General features: G+C 41.6%; 3 protein-coding genes and 1 pseudogene across 3 annotated transcripts; 3 read left to right on the top strand and 1 right to left on the bottom strand.

Moving 5' to 3' along the window:
- The first annotated feature begins 9 nt into the window (after positions 1-9).
- LOC135618942 (uncharacterized) lies at positions 10-856 on the top strand. Its single transcript, XM_065120429.1, has 2 exons — positions 10-601; positions 686-856. Exons 1-2 carry the CDS (start codon positions 244-246, stop codon positions 715-717), a joined length of 390 nt encoding a protein of 129 aa, XP_064976501.1. The 5' UTR covers positions 10-243; the 3' UTR covers positions 718-856.
- Positions 857-1876: 1020 nt separating this feature from the next.
- Positions 1877-4379, top strand: LOC103993425 (protein MAIN-LIKE 2-like). The gene has a single exon (XM_009413493.3). The coding sequence runs from the start codon at positions 2147-2149 to the stop codon at positions 4187-4189; it is 2043 nt and encodes a 680-aa protein (XP_009411768.2). The 5' UTR covers positions 1877-2146; the 3' UTR covers positions 4190-4379.
- Positions 4380-10393: 6014 nt separating this feature from the next.
- LOC135619594 (uncharacterized) lies at positions 10394-11675 on the top strand (annotated as a pseudogene).
- A 2686-nt stretch (positions 11676-14361) lies between these two features.
- LOC135618941 (probable sugar phosphate/phosphate translocator At5g25400) lies at positions 14362-15955 on the bottom strand. The gene has a single exon (XM_065120428.1). The coding sequence runs from the start codon at positions 15534-15536 to the stop codon at positions 14469-14471; it is 1068 nt and encodes a 355-aa protein (XP_064976500.1). The 5' UTR covers positions 15537-15955; the 3' UTR covers positions 14362-14468.
- Positions 15956-16767: the final 812 nt, after the last annotated feature.

Here is a 16767-nt window from a genome sequence, read left to right as displayed (position 1 = left end):
GCAGAAGATCATCACAACTCCATGAACGACATTCTCGTGATTGCTTCAAACACCGGACTTCATCTTCCATTGCATGTGTAACTGACATGATCATGCTTCCGGTGCATTTGTTTGCCTTCGCAACGAGAATTCTGAAGGCAATTGAAAAGCTTCATTCCTCTCACTGTCTATAAGATCGTCAACCATCATCAACAAGACGACGACTAACAACGGCAGACGACTAACAACGGCAGAAGTGCGACGATGGCGAAGCTGTCTACGGTTTGCTTGCTGTTGGCATTCGTGGTCACTGGGCATTTGATGTCAGGCAGCCTCGCCAAGCCCAAAGACCACAAAGCTCCCAAGAAAGGTCCCGAAGATCACAAAGGTCCCAAGTGCAAGGGTTGGCACGATCTGGTTTCGCAGTGCTCGCGCTACGTAGCGGTCGGCAAACCGGTGGATATTCCCACAAAACACTGCTGCAAGGTGGTCAAGAAAGCCGACTTTTCATGTGCCTGCAAGAAAATTACTGCTTCTCGCCACAAGAGGATCAACGTGAAGAAGCTTGTGCTCGTGGCCAGCTACTGCGGGAAACGGCTTCGCCATGGTACTCACTGTGGAAGTAAGTCGATCATTTTCTACTGACCTACGACAGTGTGAGAGGGTGCCATGTGAATTCTCATTTCCTCCCTTTCCTCCTCCTCAGGTTTTACGATTCCGCCGACTTCTGCAGCTTAGAGGAGTCTCGGGGGAACGAAGGACGTCAAGAATAAACGTTATCAGGTCATTCGTAAAGATGTCATCCTGAAGGGGTTGTCGAACACTGTTATGGACTATGGTGGAGCCATTAATTCAATAACATATCATGACTTATGCACGTTATAGTTTGGTGTCCTTCTGGTTGCACGTTAAATTATAAGATATAAACCTGCTTTCCATCGTACTTGTACGTATTCATAGGGAATACATCGTCGGCTAATTATTTGATACATTACTATCATATTATCTGTATTGATAGGGGATGCATCTAATATAAAATATCACTTTTAACATAGAGAAAAAGGAGGGAACCTCTTTGGATTGCTCACATCCGTATTCATATACCTCGGGTTACTAACATAGGTGTCGGAGGGATCGAATTAGAAAATCACTTTCAATCTTGATTTTATACATGTTGCACGTAAGGAACTTGATGTTTTCACCTTGAAGGAATCTCGGTTGATCAATATGCCAATGATATTTTTTCCTAACAAGTATCAAATCATGAAAGATCCCTATTAAGCTTTGAATCAGTAGTATATTTAAAATATGCTAAATAATTTAAAATTATATATAGCAAGTATATAAAAACATTAAAACTAATTTAAACAAAATATATATCAACCAACACTATAAACATAAAATTGGTGGTAATTACACTAAACCTAGTTTTAATCACATCTATCATAGTTTCATGATTGACCTCTTAAACAAATAAAAAAAAGATATAACTTTAGATATTTAAGTAATCTTTTCTCGTATTACAAAACCGAATTCATTTTATATAATCGGATTGGTTTATTCCCCTTTTTTAACACATCATATCCGTTAATTGAATCGGACCAGTTAACGATCATCTTTCCGATAGGTATGATTTCTTTTTATTGACTTTTTTCTTCTTACTTTTTAGAGCTTATCCAAATTCTGCTTTAAAAAGGAGGAGAATAACGAATGCAAATTCCAAATGGTGACGATCGTCGTCATTATAATGGGCCTGTGACTGGGCCGAGGCCGAGGCCGAGGCCGAGGCAGGAGAGGCTTTGCTGCGGCCCTCTTCGACGATCCCACTGACGACGGATTGCAGTAAATGATCTCAAAAGAATCATTGACGCCTTATCGTCCATATAAAGTAGATTTGTTGTGGAGATCTCGAAAGGCGCAAAGCACAGTGAGGTGCAAAGATTATGTATCTCCTTATCACGACAACCGTGACAGCGAAGATCGAAACGCCTCCGCACGGCAAGTGGCGATCTCCGCAACCCTCCCAACGACCAAAGTTGGTCACCAGCAGAACTCTTCGGCTCCACTAAAACCCACCCCCTCATCTCCCTAAAACCCTCTCCACCCCCCACTTCGCAATCCCTTTAGATCTCTTCTTCTTCCCTTCAGATCCGCTTGTTGTCGTTCGATGGATGAACCGCAGGAGGAAGAGATCTTCTTGGTGGTAGAAAGAGAGGCGGAGATGGTCTCCTCGTCCGATCCCCTGATTCCGATCAAGAGAGTCGCTTGGTTTCTTGATGCCAATCCCGTCCCCGTCGAAGAGCTCCCCCGGTATCCCTTCGCTCCGATGATGCATGTAAATGCCTCCCCCGTTCATCTCCGGGAGTCCAAGGTGCTGTTCAGAGGATGGGGCAGCCCTTTGCGCAAGTGGGGGGAGTGGGTCGATAAGCTTCGGCCCATCTATGGGGATCTTTGGAACAAGTCCGGCATCTTGGATGCCATTGGCGTGTCTACTTACAAGATCAAGAAAGACTACGCGTCCGTTTTGGGGCTGGCTGGGGTTTGGTGCGGAGAGACCAACACGTTTCTCTTCCCTTGGGGGGAGGCCACTGTTACATTAGAAGACACGATGGTTCTAGGTGGATTTCCGGTGCTCGGTGAGCCTGTCAGGGGTTCTTTGACCGGGGAGCTTGTGGAGATCGAACAGAAGATGGTGAAGGAGCATCGGACGTTTAACCGAAGCACCAGCAAGAAAGCAGATCAAAGTGCGTGGATGAAACATTACATGGAGCGTGAGGGCGATGAATTGGAGCACATTGCATTCTTGGCTTTGTGGTTGTCGCGGTTCGTTTTTCCTGGTCCCCCTGTTAAGACCGTGAAGCAGCACTTGCTTCCTATTGCTGTTCGTTTGGGACGAGGAATGAGGATTGCCCTTGCATCTGCAGTCCTGGCTAGCTTGTACCGTGACATGTCGGCCATCAAGGATTACCTTGTTGCTGATGATAGTAAAAAAACTGAACCTTTGGTTGTATGGGCACCTTTCAATTTGCTACAGCTTTGGGTGTGGGAGCATTTCTTGACTTTGAGGCCAGAGAAGCAAAATTTGATTGCTAATGGTGAGCCAAGAGCGGCACGGTGGCATGATGTGGGTAGAAAATTGGACCTCTCCTTTGTTGGTTCGGCTTTGGAGTCATCTGAATTTCAGTGGCACCCGTATATGGCTAGGTTGGAGAATTGGAGCAGGCCCTCTTTCTATAAGGATATTGGTGTGTGGATTTGTGGTGATGCTTCCAAGGATGAAGAGTTGCGATCATTTGCACAGTGCTTGAGGGCTGCTGAGCTTGTAGGAGTAGACTGTATTGAACAGTATTTGCCTCACCGCGTGGCAATGCAGTTTGGATTTGATCAGGACTTGCCCTGCCATGTTCCTCGTTCGAATGCAATGTGGGAAGCTGCATGGGAGACTTATGATATTACTTCGAAAAATATTGCATTTTACGTCCCGGCGCCACCTTTTAAGTCTGATATCACACAGCAGTACTCGATTTGGTGGAAACAATGCATGCCTTATTATAGTAAGTTAGTGGAAAATGATACACAAACACAAGGTTCCTTGGAAAATATCAAGTGGCAGAGCAAGGTAGTGGCAGAAAAAAACATGAAGAGAATCCAAACTTTGACAAGCATAAAGAAGAGAAAATTGCAAGAGTTTTATGATGCCATGATTTCTGATCATCTTCTTTCCGGAAACAATTCTGTTTCTGGTGATGATGACAGTGTAGAATCACAGAACTTTCAACTGAGCGCTGCTGAGACAGAAAAGCAGCATATTTGTTCCATGAAGCAAAAGGAACATATGGGCCTGAAACCTTCTAACAATTGTGTAGGGAAAGAAACACACGATCCGGTGGCTTCTCAATCTATCAAATCAGAAATATGTGAAGCTACTATAAGTACTTCATTGGAGAATGAGTACAAGGTAATGATGGAAGATTTTGATCAAAGAAATGGTTGGGGATCTGCTTATGACTATGTAGTCCTTAGGCAACCTGGAATGAATATTACTTCACAAGAGGCAAAACTGAAATTGGAACAAGCATTGGAGAAACGCATTATGATGAAAGCAGAGGAATCAGAACTTGAAATGCAGATTAAAGTTCTAAAGGAAGAAATTACTGCGATTGAGGCCAGAGTAATGGACTTAGAATCTGTTGCTGAGGTGCAATCATAACCAAATGCATGCTCTACTAAATTTTGTTCACATTGTATCATGTTTGTATATACCAATCTTACCAGTGCAATATTTTAAACTTAATATTGGTTAGTTCTGCTAACACTACTTGACTTGCAGCCCATTTCATCACTGAGCATATCCAAATATGTAAAGCTTGAAAGTTTGCTTGCATTGAGAATTTTTTTTATTCTAATGTGTGCAATGTGCATATAAGGCAATCCTGCATCCACCTTAAGGTGATCTATTTATCATAACAAGCTGTAACATACATGAGAAAATTTAATAGTCTAAATGTACATATATGTATAGAAGAATCTTGCCGACATGTGATGATGTGCACTAGAAATGTTCTGTCTTGGGTTAGTAGTCCACACACTATTGCTGATGAACACCCACCGAATTGCTGTGATTTGTGACTTAGGACACAGACATGGTTTGCCTACTCTTATATGTGTGTTTCTTCATAATAAAAATTTAAAGAACCATAGAAAGAGAAGAATCATATGATTACTGGATGGCAATTTTTTATCTTTGCAAAAGAAAATCTTAAAAGTGGAACTGTGAGTTATCAGATTGTAAGGAACCCTAGTTAGCATCAGTATGCTGACCATATCTTATGCTTCATTGCTTTTAAAATAATTCTTTATGTTTTGATTAGGTCATAGTAATTAAGTGGACTTCTTTCTTCTATTTGCAAAAGTGAACAAATACATGAGTTAGAGTAGACATTACTTCTCAAGTCTTCTTGAAATACACAATTTTATTTTAAATAAGCGACGATGAACAGAACTAAACATGCAGAGGAAACTATACTTTAATGTGAAAAGAATTGGGAATTTCAATAATTTTCTTTAACATACATCAGAAAATGTGGGTCTTCTGTGGTAAACTTTATGACTCTTCAGACATACACATCAGAGGGTGTGGAGACTATCATGTATAAGAGTGATCTTGAACTATGAAAGACTACTTTCCATAGCGAAGTCTTGGCTCTTGAAATTATCTGCAAAAATTCAACCGTTGTAGCTTTCTGAAGTTCTGGGCTTAAGAGATATTGAATGCCAAAGATAGTAAGATGTCTGAGATGAAATTTGCCAAGTGTTTTTAATTTAGGAACTATACACTTGGAAAGACTTCTATTTATAGTCTGGGCGTTGGTGGCCAATAAATATTTCTAAAATCAGGAATATTTCAGAGAATAATCTTTTTCATTCCCTAATCTCTTTCTTCTCTCTTTTTTTGCTTTCCTCTTTAATTTCCCTTTGAAGATATATATTTTTAAGAAAAAGAGTCCAGTGAAGGTGTCTATCCTATGAATTTAATATCAAAACAAGTTAAAGAACATCTACTTCATGATTGAAGATATCATGGGCCAAAGGTATGGCCGACGAGGTGATGACTTTGCATATGAAGATTTTGCCTTTGACTTGTCTTCTGAACCCCATAACCTGCAAGGCTAGGCTTATTAGCCCCATAATGCATCTTGAGTAGCCCAAGGATAGCAATATGGTTCCCTTCCATCCTAGTTGCCACATCATGATAGGCAACTGACACACTGATCTCTCTTTCTCTTTCCTCTCTCTGTTCTCTGATCTTTTTTGTTGGATATCTTTTTCACTCAAAGTATAATATGCTCGATACGAGATGGCTATCCTATATTTTAGTAATTGCTACAGGAATTTAGTGACAGATTTATGCATCTTTTGAACTGATTTCAGTAGTGTATTATAACATGTTGGTCGATAAGCTTTGAACACATTTTGAGACTGACATGCCTTGACATTGAGTACAGTAGCATGGTTTATTATATCAACTAGTAAATTACCTTAGTTTATACACCCCCTTAAAGTACAACTTTTTTCTTAATTTAAAAGAAAATGTCATTCACAGTTTGTGAATTGGTTTGTTTTAGATATTCTTCAATCAAATCACTTCTGAGTCTCATTCATTCTGATTCTTGAGCATGACAATTCATGTCTGCAGCACACAAGCATTTTTTTTTGCAATTTAATCTTTAAGGTCAAATCGTAACAGATTTATATTCCACATAATATAATATTGAAAATTATCTCTAGACAGTAAAAATAACAGGTTCAATTTATTATTAAAGCTTTTGTAATTTGATTCTTACATTAACAAAAAATAAGGAGAATGAACCCCATCGTGTCAACTCTTAGTATTGAGCAAGCATTTGGCTAATTGCATGATTCAAGTTTGTGACTAAATCTGTGGGAGTAACAGGCAGCCTGTTTAAAATTTGTTATTTACGGACTCCTAGATAAGAGTTCTATTATGAGTGAGAAAACCATAACAGCCATTTATACATTATGTGCCAACTGATGTGACAGCATGCAGGCAGTTCTATTATTCCTTATTCTTTGTATGTCTAATCTTAAGATGATTGTTTCTTACAGTGTCCTCAGTGGTTCGGTTTGGTTTTACATCATTTTTTTCAATAGCATAAATTGAATGGCATTATGGTTTGTCTTGTATTATCATTTACATAAATTTCAACTAGAACTTTGTATTTTATTGGATGATTTGGTGACTAAATGATGTATGCAGTTAACCTAGATCATACAATATAAACTAACCTCAATGCTTTTTAAGCATTGAAAAATCTGGATAGAATATACTGGAGGATGAAGAAACAAATGAAAACTTTTGTCAGGCACGAGTCTGTATGGTACATGCACTCTTTGACATACATTTCAGACAGCTTTTGTCAGGCTCAATTGATGATCATCGATGTGTTGCATTTTCAAACACTAAGAAATGAGAGATTGTCCAAGATCCATATAATAGCAGTAGGTGGAATGACAAGCATGCAAATATCTGGTGCAGTCTGCAATATATATGAAATTTAGGAAATGGAGGAGAGATGAAAATAGGGAGCATGGGTTCAATTTGGCGTACTGATAATCAGTGTTTTCCTGTAGGAGATTAATCAACTAACCTTGTTGATAGTGAAGGATATGTCGGATTATGTAAAAGCCAAGTAAAAGCACCAAGGATACATTGATATCTGACCACATTAGCCAGAGGCCAACCTACAAAACGAGAGAGTAGCAATGTGATTGTCAATGGGTTTACCTTTTTTATACCTGTTTCTTGGAGTAAACAAGAAAGTGAGCTTTCCAACAAGAAAATAGAGCTCAGGGGAGAAAGAGAGAATGCTTTATGTTGATGTTCTTTCTTATTTCCCATGATTCTATGGACATGGATTATAATTATATCAGTGAAAATTGATAATCACTTGATAAATAGATCACTGTTAGAGATGCAAAAACCAAGCGGTAATTAACTGAAATAGAGTTTCATGGTTCTTGCTTTAAGACTGTATTATGCTTCTTAAGATTTAACTAATGAAATGAAAGTTGGTGATCTATAAATCTTTCATCCTGTACAATTATTACAGATAGGAGAAGCTTGCTTCCAATTCTGATTGTTTGATATCTCAACCTTTAAAAACTAGCAAACCTAAGACATGGGTAGTAATAGTTGCAATATAGGACTAATTGTCTTTGTATAATCCAAGTTCTCATGTTGTTTGTATGGTACTGTATACTGATCAATGGTACAGTCTCTGTTTTGCTTAATGTTAATAAAATTAATATATGCCTGGTTAGGACTATGCTTCAATTTTCAATAAAGCACCTTATTGCTTGTAAATTGCTGTCGTTAACTGTGTTTCTGTTTACTGTTGACTATGTAGGTCCTGATTCATGTTATGTTGATAAAGCCTTCTATTTTCTTATTCATTATAAGAATGATAGGCTTTTCATAGCTGTTGGATGTTTCGAAACAGCTAAAATGAACCAACTAACATGTTGAACAGTTAGATGGCTTTCCGATGATGAGTGGTATGGAGAGTACTTGTTAGCAACTGCTTTGGTGCTTGAATATTTATTACACTATGGGATATGGGACTTGGGAGAATGTTCAACTGATCAATAAAATCTTTGTTTCTTGATAGCTCAATTTATGAGTAGTGGCTGACTAAATGCTGGATGTTTGGGAACAACCAAAAACCAAGAACACTAGAAAGGAGGTTTTCAAGGGTGTATTTGGTGCCATAATCAGCAAGTAGTTTATTATATATCATTGAGGCAGAGTATAAGGAGACTAGCAGAAATTTTGACATATCCATGAGGTTTTAGATATCCCCCCCACCTGAATGATATGAATATTAGTTACTGATTTAAGAAAGGCAGGTGATATTTTTGGTTGAAAATTGACAGTATTTCTTAAAATTGTAGTTTAAATTCATTAATGATAAAACCAAAAGAGTTATGATCTGATGGTCATAAAACTGAGATGATTCAATGCCTGATTTTGTTATTTTTGATCAAGAAATTTTTACTTAGCAGATTCATCTTGCAGTTGAATGCTCCCTGGAGTTGGAGGATTGTAACGGGAGATAGCAAAGGGTCTCTAAAGTCTTCTAGAAATAATTGTAGATTGATCTTCTCTGAAATAGTATATTACAGTGAGGATAAAGCATCATCCAAATAAGTTTATGCATCATCTTTGTGCTCAATTCTGAATTGCTTGAGGTCATTCAAGCTTGCTTTTCTATAGATGATTTGAAGTGTTCATTAATGGTTCAACTCCTCTTTCCAGTGTTTCACTGACATCTCTTATATTAAGCTGCTCCTTCTCAAAGCTACTGTTGGAATTGTTAGCATCAGATTATTCTAAGCTGACAAGTAGCTCTTTTTTATGATAATGCATCAGATCATTGATTCTTCCATTCATGTAAATATGTGGCAGCATAGATGAGTTATAATATTCTGTGCTAATATCCTTTACAGCCAATGTTGATCTAGTCTCATATATTAATTTCTTTCTTGATATTCTTCGTAACCTTTGTTGTTTTCTTAAGCTTTGTTGTTTCCTTGGTGCCATCAATCGTGACGGCTTGATTATGTTCCGAAGGCCTCAGCATGTTTTGATGGCTGATGTGATGATTGTGTGAGATGACCGGAGCTAGGAAAGGTCAGGCTAAGACGATCCCGAGGTGCTGGTTGGACTCCCGAGGTGAGTTCTGAGTCGAGCTGAGGTGGTCCTGGCCTCCTTGGGATTATGGAGATGAGTCGAGATATGCCTTAGCTTCGTGGGGGATCCTGTACAAACGGTCAGCATCAAGAGGGAGTTTCCGACCCGACTCCTCCAATAGTAAAAGTTAGTATGAGTGGGAGTGTCAATAGTAGAAGTTTTGAGTTCGGTCCCTCTTTAGGTCTTGGGGATCAGCTTTTATATTTGGCAACCAGTGGAAGGTAATCAATGGCTGACGGGGATGGCCTCGTACACTCTCATGCGGCTCATTCATGCAGACAGTCAAATTAAATTGTCTGATTCACTGTGATGTGTCGTCAGCGAAGGAGGATTACAGAGGTGTCGGTTGACAGCGTTGACGGTCGACTGTGCTAGTCGGTCGAGGAAGGGGCAGAAGATTGCTACCCTGCCTTTTGCCTCTGTGAAAGAGGATAAAGATGTTTCTCTATCCACGTCAGCGTTCAAGCGGTAGTGAGTTGGCAGGCCAAGCGGCAAGTCGACGCTAATACTAGTATGTTCTCTATCAAGCTTCATACCCTTCGATATTTGTTTTCAGTTGATCTAGGCTGCTGCAGGTTATCAACAATGCTTCACCGTAATTGCTGCAGGTTGATCTAGGCTGTTGCCCATTTTCCCTTCTGCCTTCGAAGAAAAGGTTTGGCTATGGTTACGTCCAAGTTGTTTAAATGTCAATGACGTAATTCACCGTAATTTTGACTGGGCTAGGAAAAATCTGAACTCGAGTCCGGTTAGACCGGTCAAGATTGAAGACGTGCGGGTTCGGACGCGTTCAGTCCCAAACCGAGTCTGTCGCTTCACTTGACAACGAAGTGTCGTTCCCATTCCCCGTACTACGCTGCTCCAACTACCCTCGATCTCGGAACCCAAATGGCGTCGGCTTCGTTTCTCAAGGGGCGCATCTTCCTCTTCGGCCTGCTTCCCTCCCCGTTCACCAAACAACGACGGCCGCCCTCCTGCTACTCCACCGCGGCCATTTCCTCTTCTTCTCCTGACCCCTTCGCTGTGAACTTCCTCATCGACCACTGCAACCTCCCCCTGTCCGTCGCTGTAGCTGCCGCTCGTTCCCTGCTCATCACCGAGCCTTCCACCGAGTTGCACCTGACCGTCCTCCCTCTCTTCTGATCCTACGGCCTCTCCTCCTCTCAAATTGGCCGCGTCGTCGCCTATTACCCCGCTATTCTACTCTCCCGGCCAAATCGCACCCTCGTTCCCAAGCTCCGCTTCCTCTCCTCCTTCCTCCCGCCCACTCACCTCCCGGATCTCGTCGCCAGCAGCCCTAGCCTCCTCTTCCGCAACCTTACGCGCCAGATCGAGCCCCTCTTTCCCTCATACGCTGCTTCCTCGACTCACCCGACGCCCTTCTCCTAGCCGCCCCCGGTCTCGTCACCTGCAAACTCGCTGATACCGCCACCCCCAATATCAGCTTCCTCCTTTCCCGTGGCGTCCCCTCCGGCAGCATCGCCAAGCTCCTCTGCGCCCATCCGCGTTCCATTGCCCTGCCGGCTGCTCGCTTTGCCGAAACTGTCTGCATGGTTGAAGCTCTAGGCCTTCGCCCTGATACGTCCATGTTTGTCTACGCCATCAGAGTCATGAATGGTATGTGGCGGTCGACATGGGAGGCCAAGCTAAAGGTCTTTCGGAGGCTCGGGTGGTCAGAAGATGAGTTCCGGATTGCCTTCCAGAGGGCCCCGCTGTTTGTGCTGGTGTCGGAACCAAAGATGCGGAAGACGGTGCAATTCTTGATGGAGGAGGTCAAGTTGAAGGGGTCCAACTTGAGCCGAGAGCCAAGGTTGCTGATGTACAGCCTGGAGAATAGGCTCTTGCCAAGGTTCAGTGTGTTCCGCATGATGGAAGCCAAAGGACTGGTCACGGATGGTAGTGAGAGAAAGAGACTAGCTTGGTGATTGGGATGTTCACATGCAGTGTCCGAACGTTCTTGGAGAAGTATGTGCGAAGGTACCGTGAGGTGGCTCCTGAGTTAATGGATGTATACAATGGTAGGGTGCATTAGAAAAATGCCAAAGGGCAGCATGGAGGCATTTTAAGATGTTTCATCTGAAATTTACATATCTTGATGTGCGGTTATCACTCACCAGAAAGAACAGTCAGAAGAATTGGGGAATGGTATTCTTCCTTGAGATCACGAGGACAAGTTGCATAGGAGACATGACTGTACTTGGGGTATTTGGCAAGGAAGAAAAATTATTCGAGTGAACGATCAGCTTATCGCAAGAGGAAGTCTTTTGTCGCTGACATTATGGATACTTGATGTTAGCTACACATGTAAGTCAATAGTGCCAAGGAATTTTGGAAGATGTTAAATCAACAGAATCACTGCAGTCATCTGTTGCTTACTTACATATGGTGCATTGAGATTTCTGAATGTGCATCCGCATGCCAAATACCTCATTTAAGTACAAGATTATGTTCTTTAATGACAAGAATTTCATTTACTCTTGTAGGAAAACAGTATCATGCTCTTTTTCTTAGTGTCTTTTCAGTAATGTCTTCAATGATTTCCACAAGCTAATTTGCTTGACATCAGTCTTCTCTATGAACTGCAGATTTTTCTTCTTTGGTTGTTCTGAGTTGTTCGTTTTCATATCAGTAAATTTTTTTTTTCAAAGATACCAATATTGATAGAAAAACACATGGTGTTGCTTCTTTGGTACCTTAGTTATTTTGTAGATCCAGCATAATGAAGTTTCTGACTACTGAGGTAGATTTGTGATTTAAACTTTAACATGATTGTAAAGCAAGCTGATGTTTGCTTGTTAGTTGTTGAATTTGTAGATTCTTTGCTAATTCTGTTTAATTAGGAGTAGAATTACTATCCCCATCCATAGCCTAGAAGAACAAGGTCACACCAGTTTGGACTTACTTCGCCTCAACTTCCTTGAATTTGAACAAGATGGAGAGTACCTGAATTTAAATATGTTAGCCTAAGCTAAGCATACAATCAATATATAATTTGGCTCGCATAGATTAATCTTGCTGTCAAATATGGTTATTAGATTTATGCTAGACCTAACAGAACCTTTTTGATTGATGCATTTAGATCTTTCCTATCACCTTAAAAGGACACAAATTTTTTATCTTCATCTATGGACATGAGAAGATCCCTTTAGCAGCCTAAAGACATCATCCCCTGGTAAACGACTGCCTACAAGTATAGTAGTTTGGCTAGCCCCAAACCTTATTAGGATTTATATCACTTGGGTGAGTCTACGAGCAGGTTCAAGTGTCACACCAATTGCCCATGTTCAATCAACACATTCTGTTGATTTTATGATGCTCGGAAAGATCATGCCAGGTATAATGTTTTCTTTTACCTATATTTAGTCTCGTGACCCAAAAATATTATCCAATTGCTCAAGAATTATTTTATAATGATAATTTATGAATATTGCATCAAATTTACTATAATATAAATTTTTGGTTGCATCATTTGTATCTTCATCCCCTTCAAAGCTAAGGTGACCCAAAAAAATTCAACCTGATGAGTTTTATATAAATAATTTGTTTTTTATATAGTAGTCGATCTCTCCTATTATAATTAGATTCATGTTTTAATTGATTGTTGATTTGCTTTGCTGCACATTAACATCAAAATGCCCTCTTGCTTCTTAATGTGCTTTAATTTGATAATATAATATTTTTCAGTCTTAATATTTTCTATCTCAGGTGCCATTTGGGGTTAGATTATGTGTTTTCAATTGCCTTTGATTAGATCATGTTCTTTTTGTATCTTATTATAATTTTTTTTATTAAATCCATGCAATAGATCTAAAATATCTAAAATACTGCACCTATGATTGTGAGTCGCAGCTTTTGATTAAATATTTTCTTTGCATGCATGTCCAGTTATAAGCAACTACATTCTGATGGGATCACTTTTCTCATGATTTTGTAGATATCCTCTTGTTTTCATAAAATTTTACCAATTTAAACTTGGTTGCATGATTCGATTGCTTGTAGGCGATTTTTTATCGTTGACATTGTTTACCGAAAAAATGGATTTGAAAGCTTCATATTTTTCATCTGAAATAGATATGTTGCCATCTTTCCGCATGTTCTCGGTCAAATTCTGTAATATCTGATAACATTTCAGCTTTAAAAAAAAAACCTCATTTTTTATTCATATTTCCAATCCAAAATGGGTATGTTGACATCTTTCCTCATGTTCTCCACCAAATTCTGTAATACCTGGTAACATTGCATGTTCTCGACCAAATTCTGTAATATCTGATAACAATTCAGAAAATCTTGATGTAATTCATGGTAGATTTGATTTGCAGCAGCTTTCTGGCAATGCTACTGGTGGCAGGATCTTTTGTGTTTTACTCTCTGATGATGGATCCGCCCAAACATGCATCAGTATCTTGGTGAAGTGTATGACCCTAACAATGGTACAACTACAACCAATTGTGTTTCTTCCATGAAACTTGAGTTTGTCTGATTGTTCATGTGGGTTTCTGCATCGTATCAGAGTGCGGATAAAATTTAGCATCTGACCTTTCACAATATCTTTCAGTTTTAGGGATGTGATTGGAATTGTCCTCTGCAAGTTCTGCTTCCTTCTTGGTATTATATCAAAATGTGGCAGGTCCAGAACACAAAACACTTTTCTTTGGATGTTCAACTGTATATTGCATCTTTGAGTTTTGATTGAGATCTTGGATATGGATGATTTGCATAAAGAAGCAATATATACTTGATTTGTATGTTCACTTGGTTGTATGTTTGATTTATCCTTCTTACGTTCATGCCAAGAACACATGTTTCCTAGTATTGGTATGCGCTAAGGCTTGATTGAAGTTATTAGATCATAATCATCATGTCATATCAAAGACATGTATTAATGAGATGATTAAGGATGCAGGATTAATTTTTTGTTCCTAAATGTTGTTACTGTAAGCATAACGAGGATTCTTAGGGGTTCGTTCTCTCTGTGCTCTCTTTTGATCTGCTATTTTTTCTTTGGTTACTTACAAATAAATATAAAGACAATCTCATAAGAATAACCTTCTCCACATCATAAATCGATCCTCTGCGTCCATTTCCGTTGATGAAATGTCAATAACCAGGCAGGAAAAAAACACTTCTTATTATTTTTTTGCCCTAATATCTGTGAAATCAACCTGATTGCATGATAAAATCGGTAAGTAGATCGGGTCTGTTGGATACAGATCACGACTCAAGAGTCGTTCTGCCGGTCACCTTTCATCTCCTGTAGAAGTTTCCCGGCCTCCTCATCAGCTTGCTGAGCCTTTTTCTCCGCCTCCTTGGCCTTGAGAGCCTGCAGCTTGACATGATTGTAGTAGGCGACGCCGAGGAAGGCGATCCCGTAGCCGAAGAGGTTGATGGGGGTGACGGTGTCGCGGATGACGGACCAGGAGAAAGCGATGAGGAGCCAGTCCTTGACGACGCCGGCGACGTTCATGGTGAGGGCGGAGGTCTTTCCGACGAGGAGGAAGACGGCGAGGTTGAGAGCGAAGGCGCAGAAGGAGTTGGTGATGAAGACGAGGAGGTCCGGGCGGAAGGAGGCCCTGTTACGGAGGAGGGGCAGCTCGACGACGAACCAGGGGACGAGGAGGAAGGCAAAGCAGCAGGGGGCGACGTAGTAAAGGGAGGTGATGGGGTTGAGGGAGATGCCCTTGGAGGTGAGGAGGATCTGGATGAGGACGAGGCGGGTGGCCTCGAAGGCGACGGCGCCGAGTTGGAGGGCGACCCCCCAGGCGACGAAGCGGGCCTCGCCGTAAGCGGCGACGGCGACGCCCAAGGAGATGGAGAGCATGTTGAGCATGGAGGAGGTCTTAAACGACTCCTTTTTGAGGAGGACACCGATGGAGTAGACGGCGACGGGCATGAGAGCCTTGAGCATCTGGATGAAGGAGACGGAGAGGTAGATGTAGGCGGAGTTGGAGAACCAGAGGGAGAGGGAGTAGAGCGCGCCGATGGGGACGACGGAGGCGACATAGAGGTCGCGAGTCATGGGCGGCGAGGACGGCGGGTCGACCAGGCGGAGCACGCGGACGAGGAGGACGGCGAGGGAGGAGCAGAAGGCCATGTGAACCATGGTGAGGCTGATGGGGAAGGGCCAATTGTACATCTTGGGGTCGAGGATGTACTTGTTGTACACGATCACCGTGAAGCTGAGGAAGATCCAGATCGCCACATATGCGTACGAAAGCAGCACCTTCCGCACCACCCCGCCGTCTCCTCCTCCCCCCTCTGCTCCGCCGCCGCTCCCTTCTCGTCCCATCTCTCCTCCTCCTCCTCTATGTCCGATCTACAACTATATATCTGATTACTATTCTTCCTCCTTCCTTCTCTGGAAGGAGATCGGGATCAGATCAGTAGGAAGAGGTGAAATGGAGGGATTCGCCTGAGAATGTAGGAGATTGGGCGTGGGTTTAGAAGAAAGATGGGAAAAGAGGGGTTGGGGGCTGGGGGGAGAGGTGGGGAGGAGATTGGTGGATCTGAGAGAGAGCAGTTGAGAGAAGAGGAAGACCACACTATTCCGAGTCGTAGGAGACGGGAAACACGACTGGGACTCTTGCAGATTAGATAATATGAGGCGTATATAATTTGCCGGATCGATCCAAGAAACCTCGAGATCTCGGTGGCGGAGCGGATACCCCTAAGCGTAGCCGACGCACGTGATTGTGGTGTCTTCCCTTCTTCCCACCTAAATTTCCGTTGCAGGCTCTGGGAACCATATCTTCGGAAGCCAGTGGCTTCAGAGGTCAATGCTTGGGATGGTGGACCACTTCCTATGTTAGTCGTGGCATCGTCCGTGAGACGGTGTGCGGAGAGTGTGATGGGTACCTAACAGCTAGCTAGCTACATGGATCCAATTGGCATCCATGTTGTTAGTCAATTCTTTGATATATTACATTTAATCCCATGTAACAGGGAAAGCATCTGAGAGGCATCCAAGAGGGCACAAAACGTAGTAATGGTTGAGGCCTTGAGATGGTCTCGATTCGGGGAGAGCCTCACGTGAAGGGGGAGGTGCTCTGTGGACGCCGAGCACCGACCATTACTACGCCGAGTGACACGAATCAAATGCCCCTCGGTGACATCCGTCTACGAACGACAGGGTGGACGGCACTTCGTAGTTATTTGCAGGTGCGACGGCGTACGGTAATTATTATGATTAATGTTGCTTGCAATATCCTGTTTCCGTTGTAATACACATCCACTGTCGGACAATTATTTTTTTGCGAGAACGCTGGACATGACTTTTACAACCCCGTTATTATGTTGCAGAATTGAGATCATTTATCATCACATAAGGATGAATTTTTTAAAAAACTTCAAATTTAAAAATTTCTGAGAGAGCATCCTAGCTTTAAAATTTTTTTAGATAATATCTTTTTAAAAAATAACTATCCTACCCTTTTCGACCTTTGTTCTTCATCGTGTCAATCATCCTCATTCGTCCTATCGATCATCCTCTCTTGACTACCTATGTCTTTACGCTCGAGCTA

The sequence above is a fragment of the Musa acuminata genome, chromosome BXJ2-8 (assembly GCF_036884655.1).
Source record: "Musa acuminata AAA Group cultivar baxijiao chromosome BXJ2-8, Cavendish_Baxijiao_AAA, whole genome shotgun sequence".
NCBI lineage: Eukaryota > Viridiplantae > Streptophyta > Magnoliopsida > Zingiberales > Musaceae > Musa > Musa acuminata.
The sequence above is the reverse complement of the archived record's forward strand: the minus strand, read 5'-3'. Positions and strand labels throughout refer to the sequence as shown.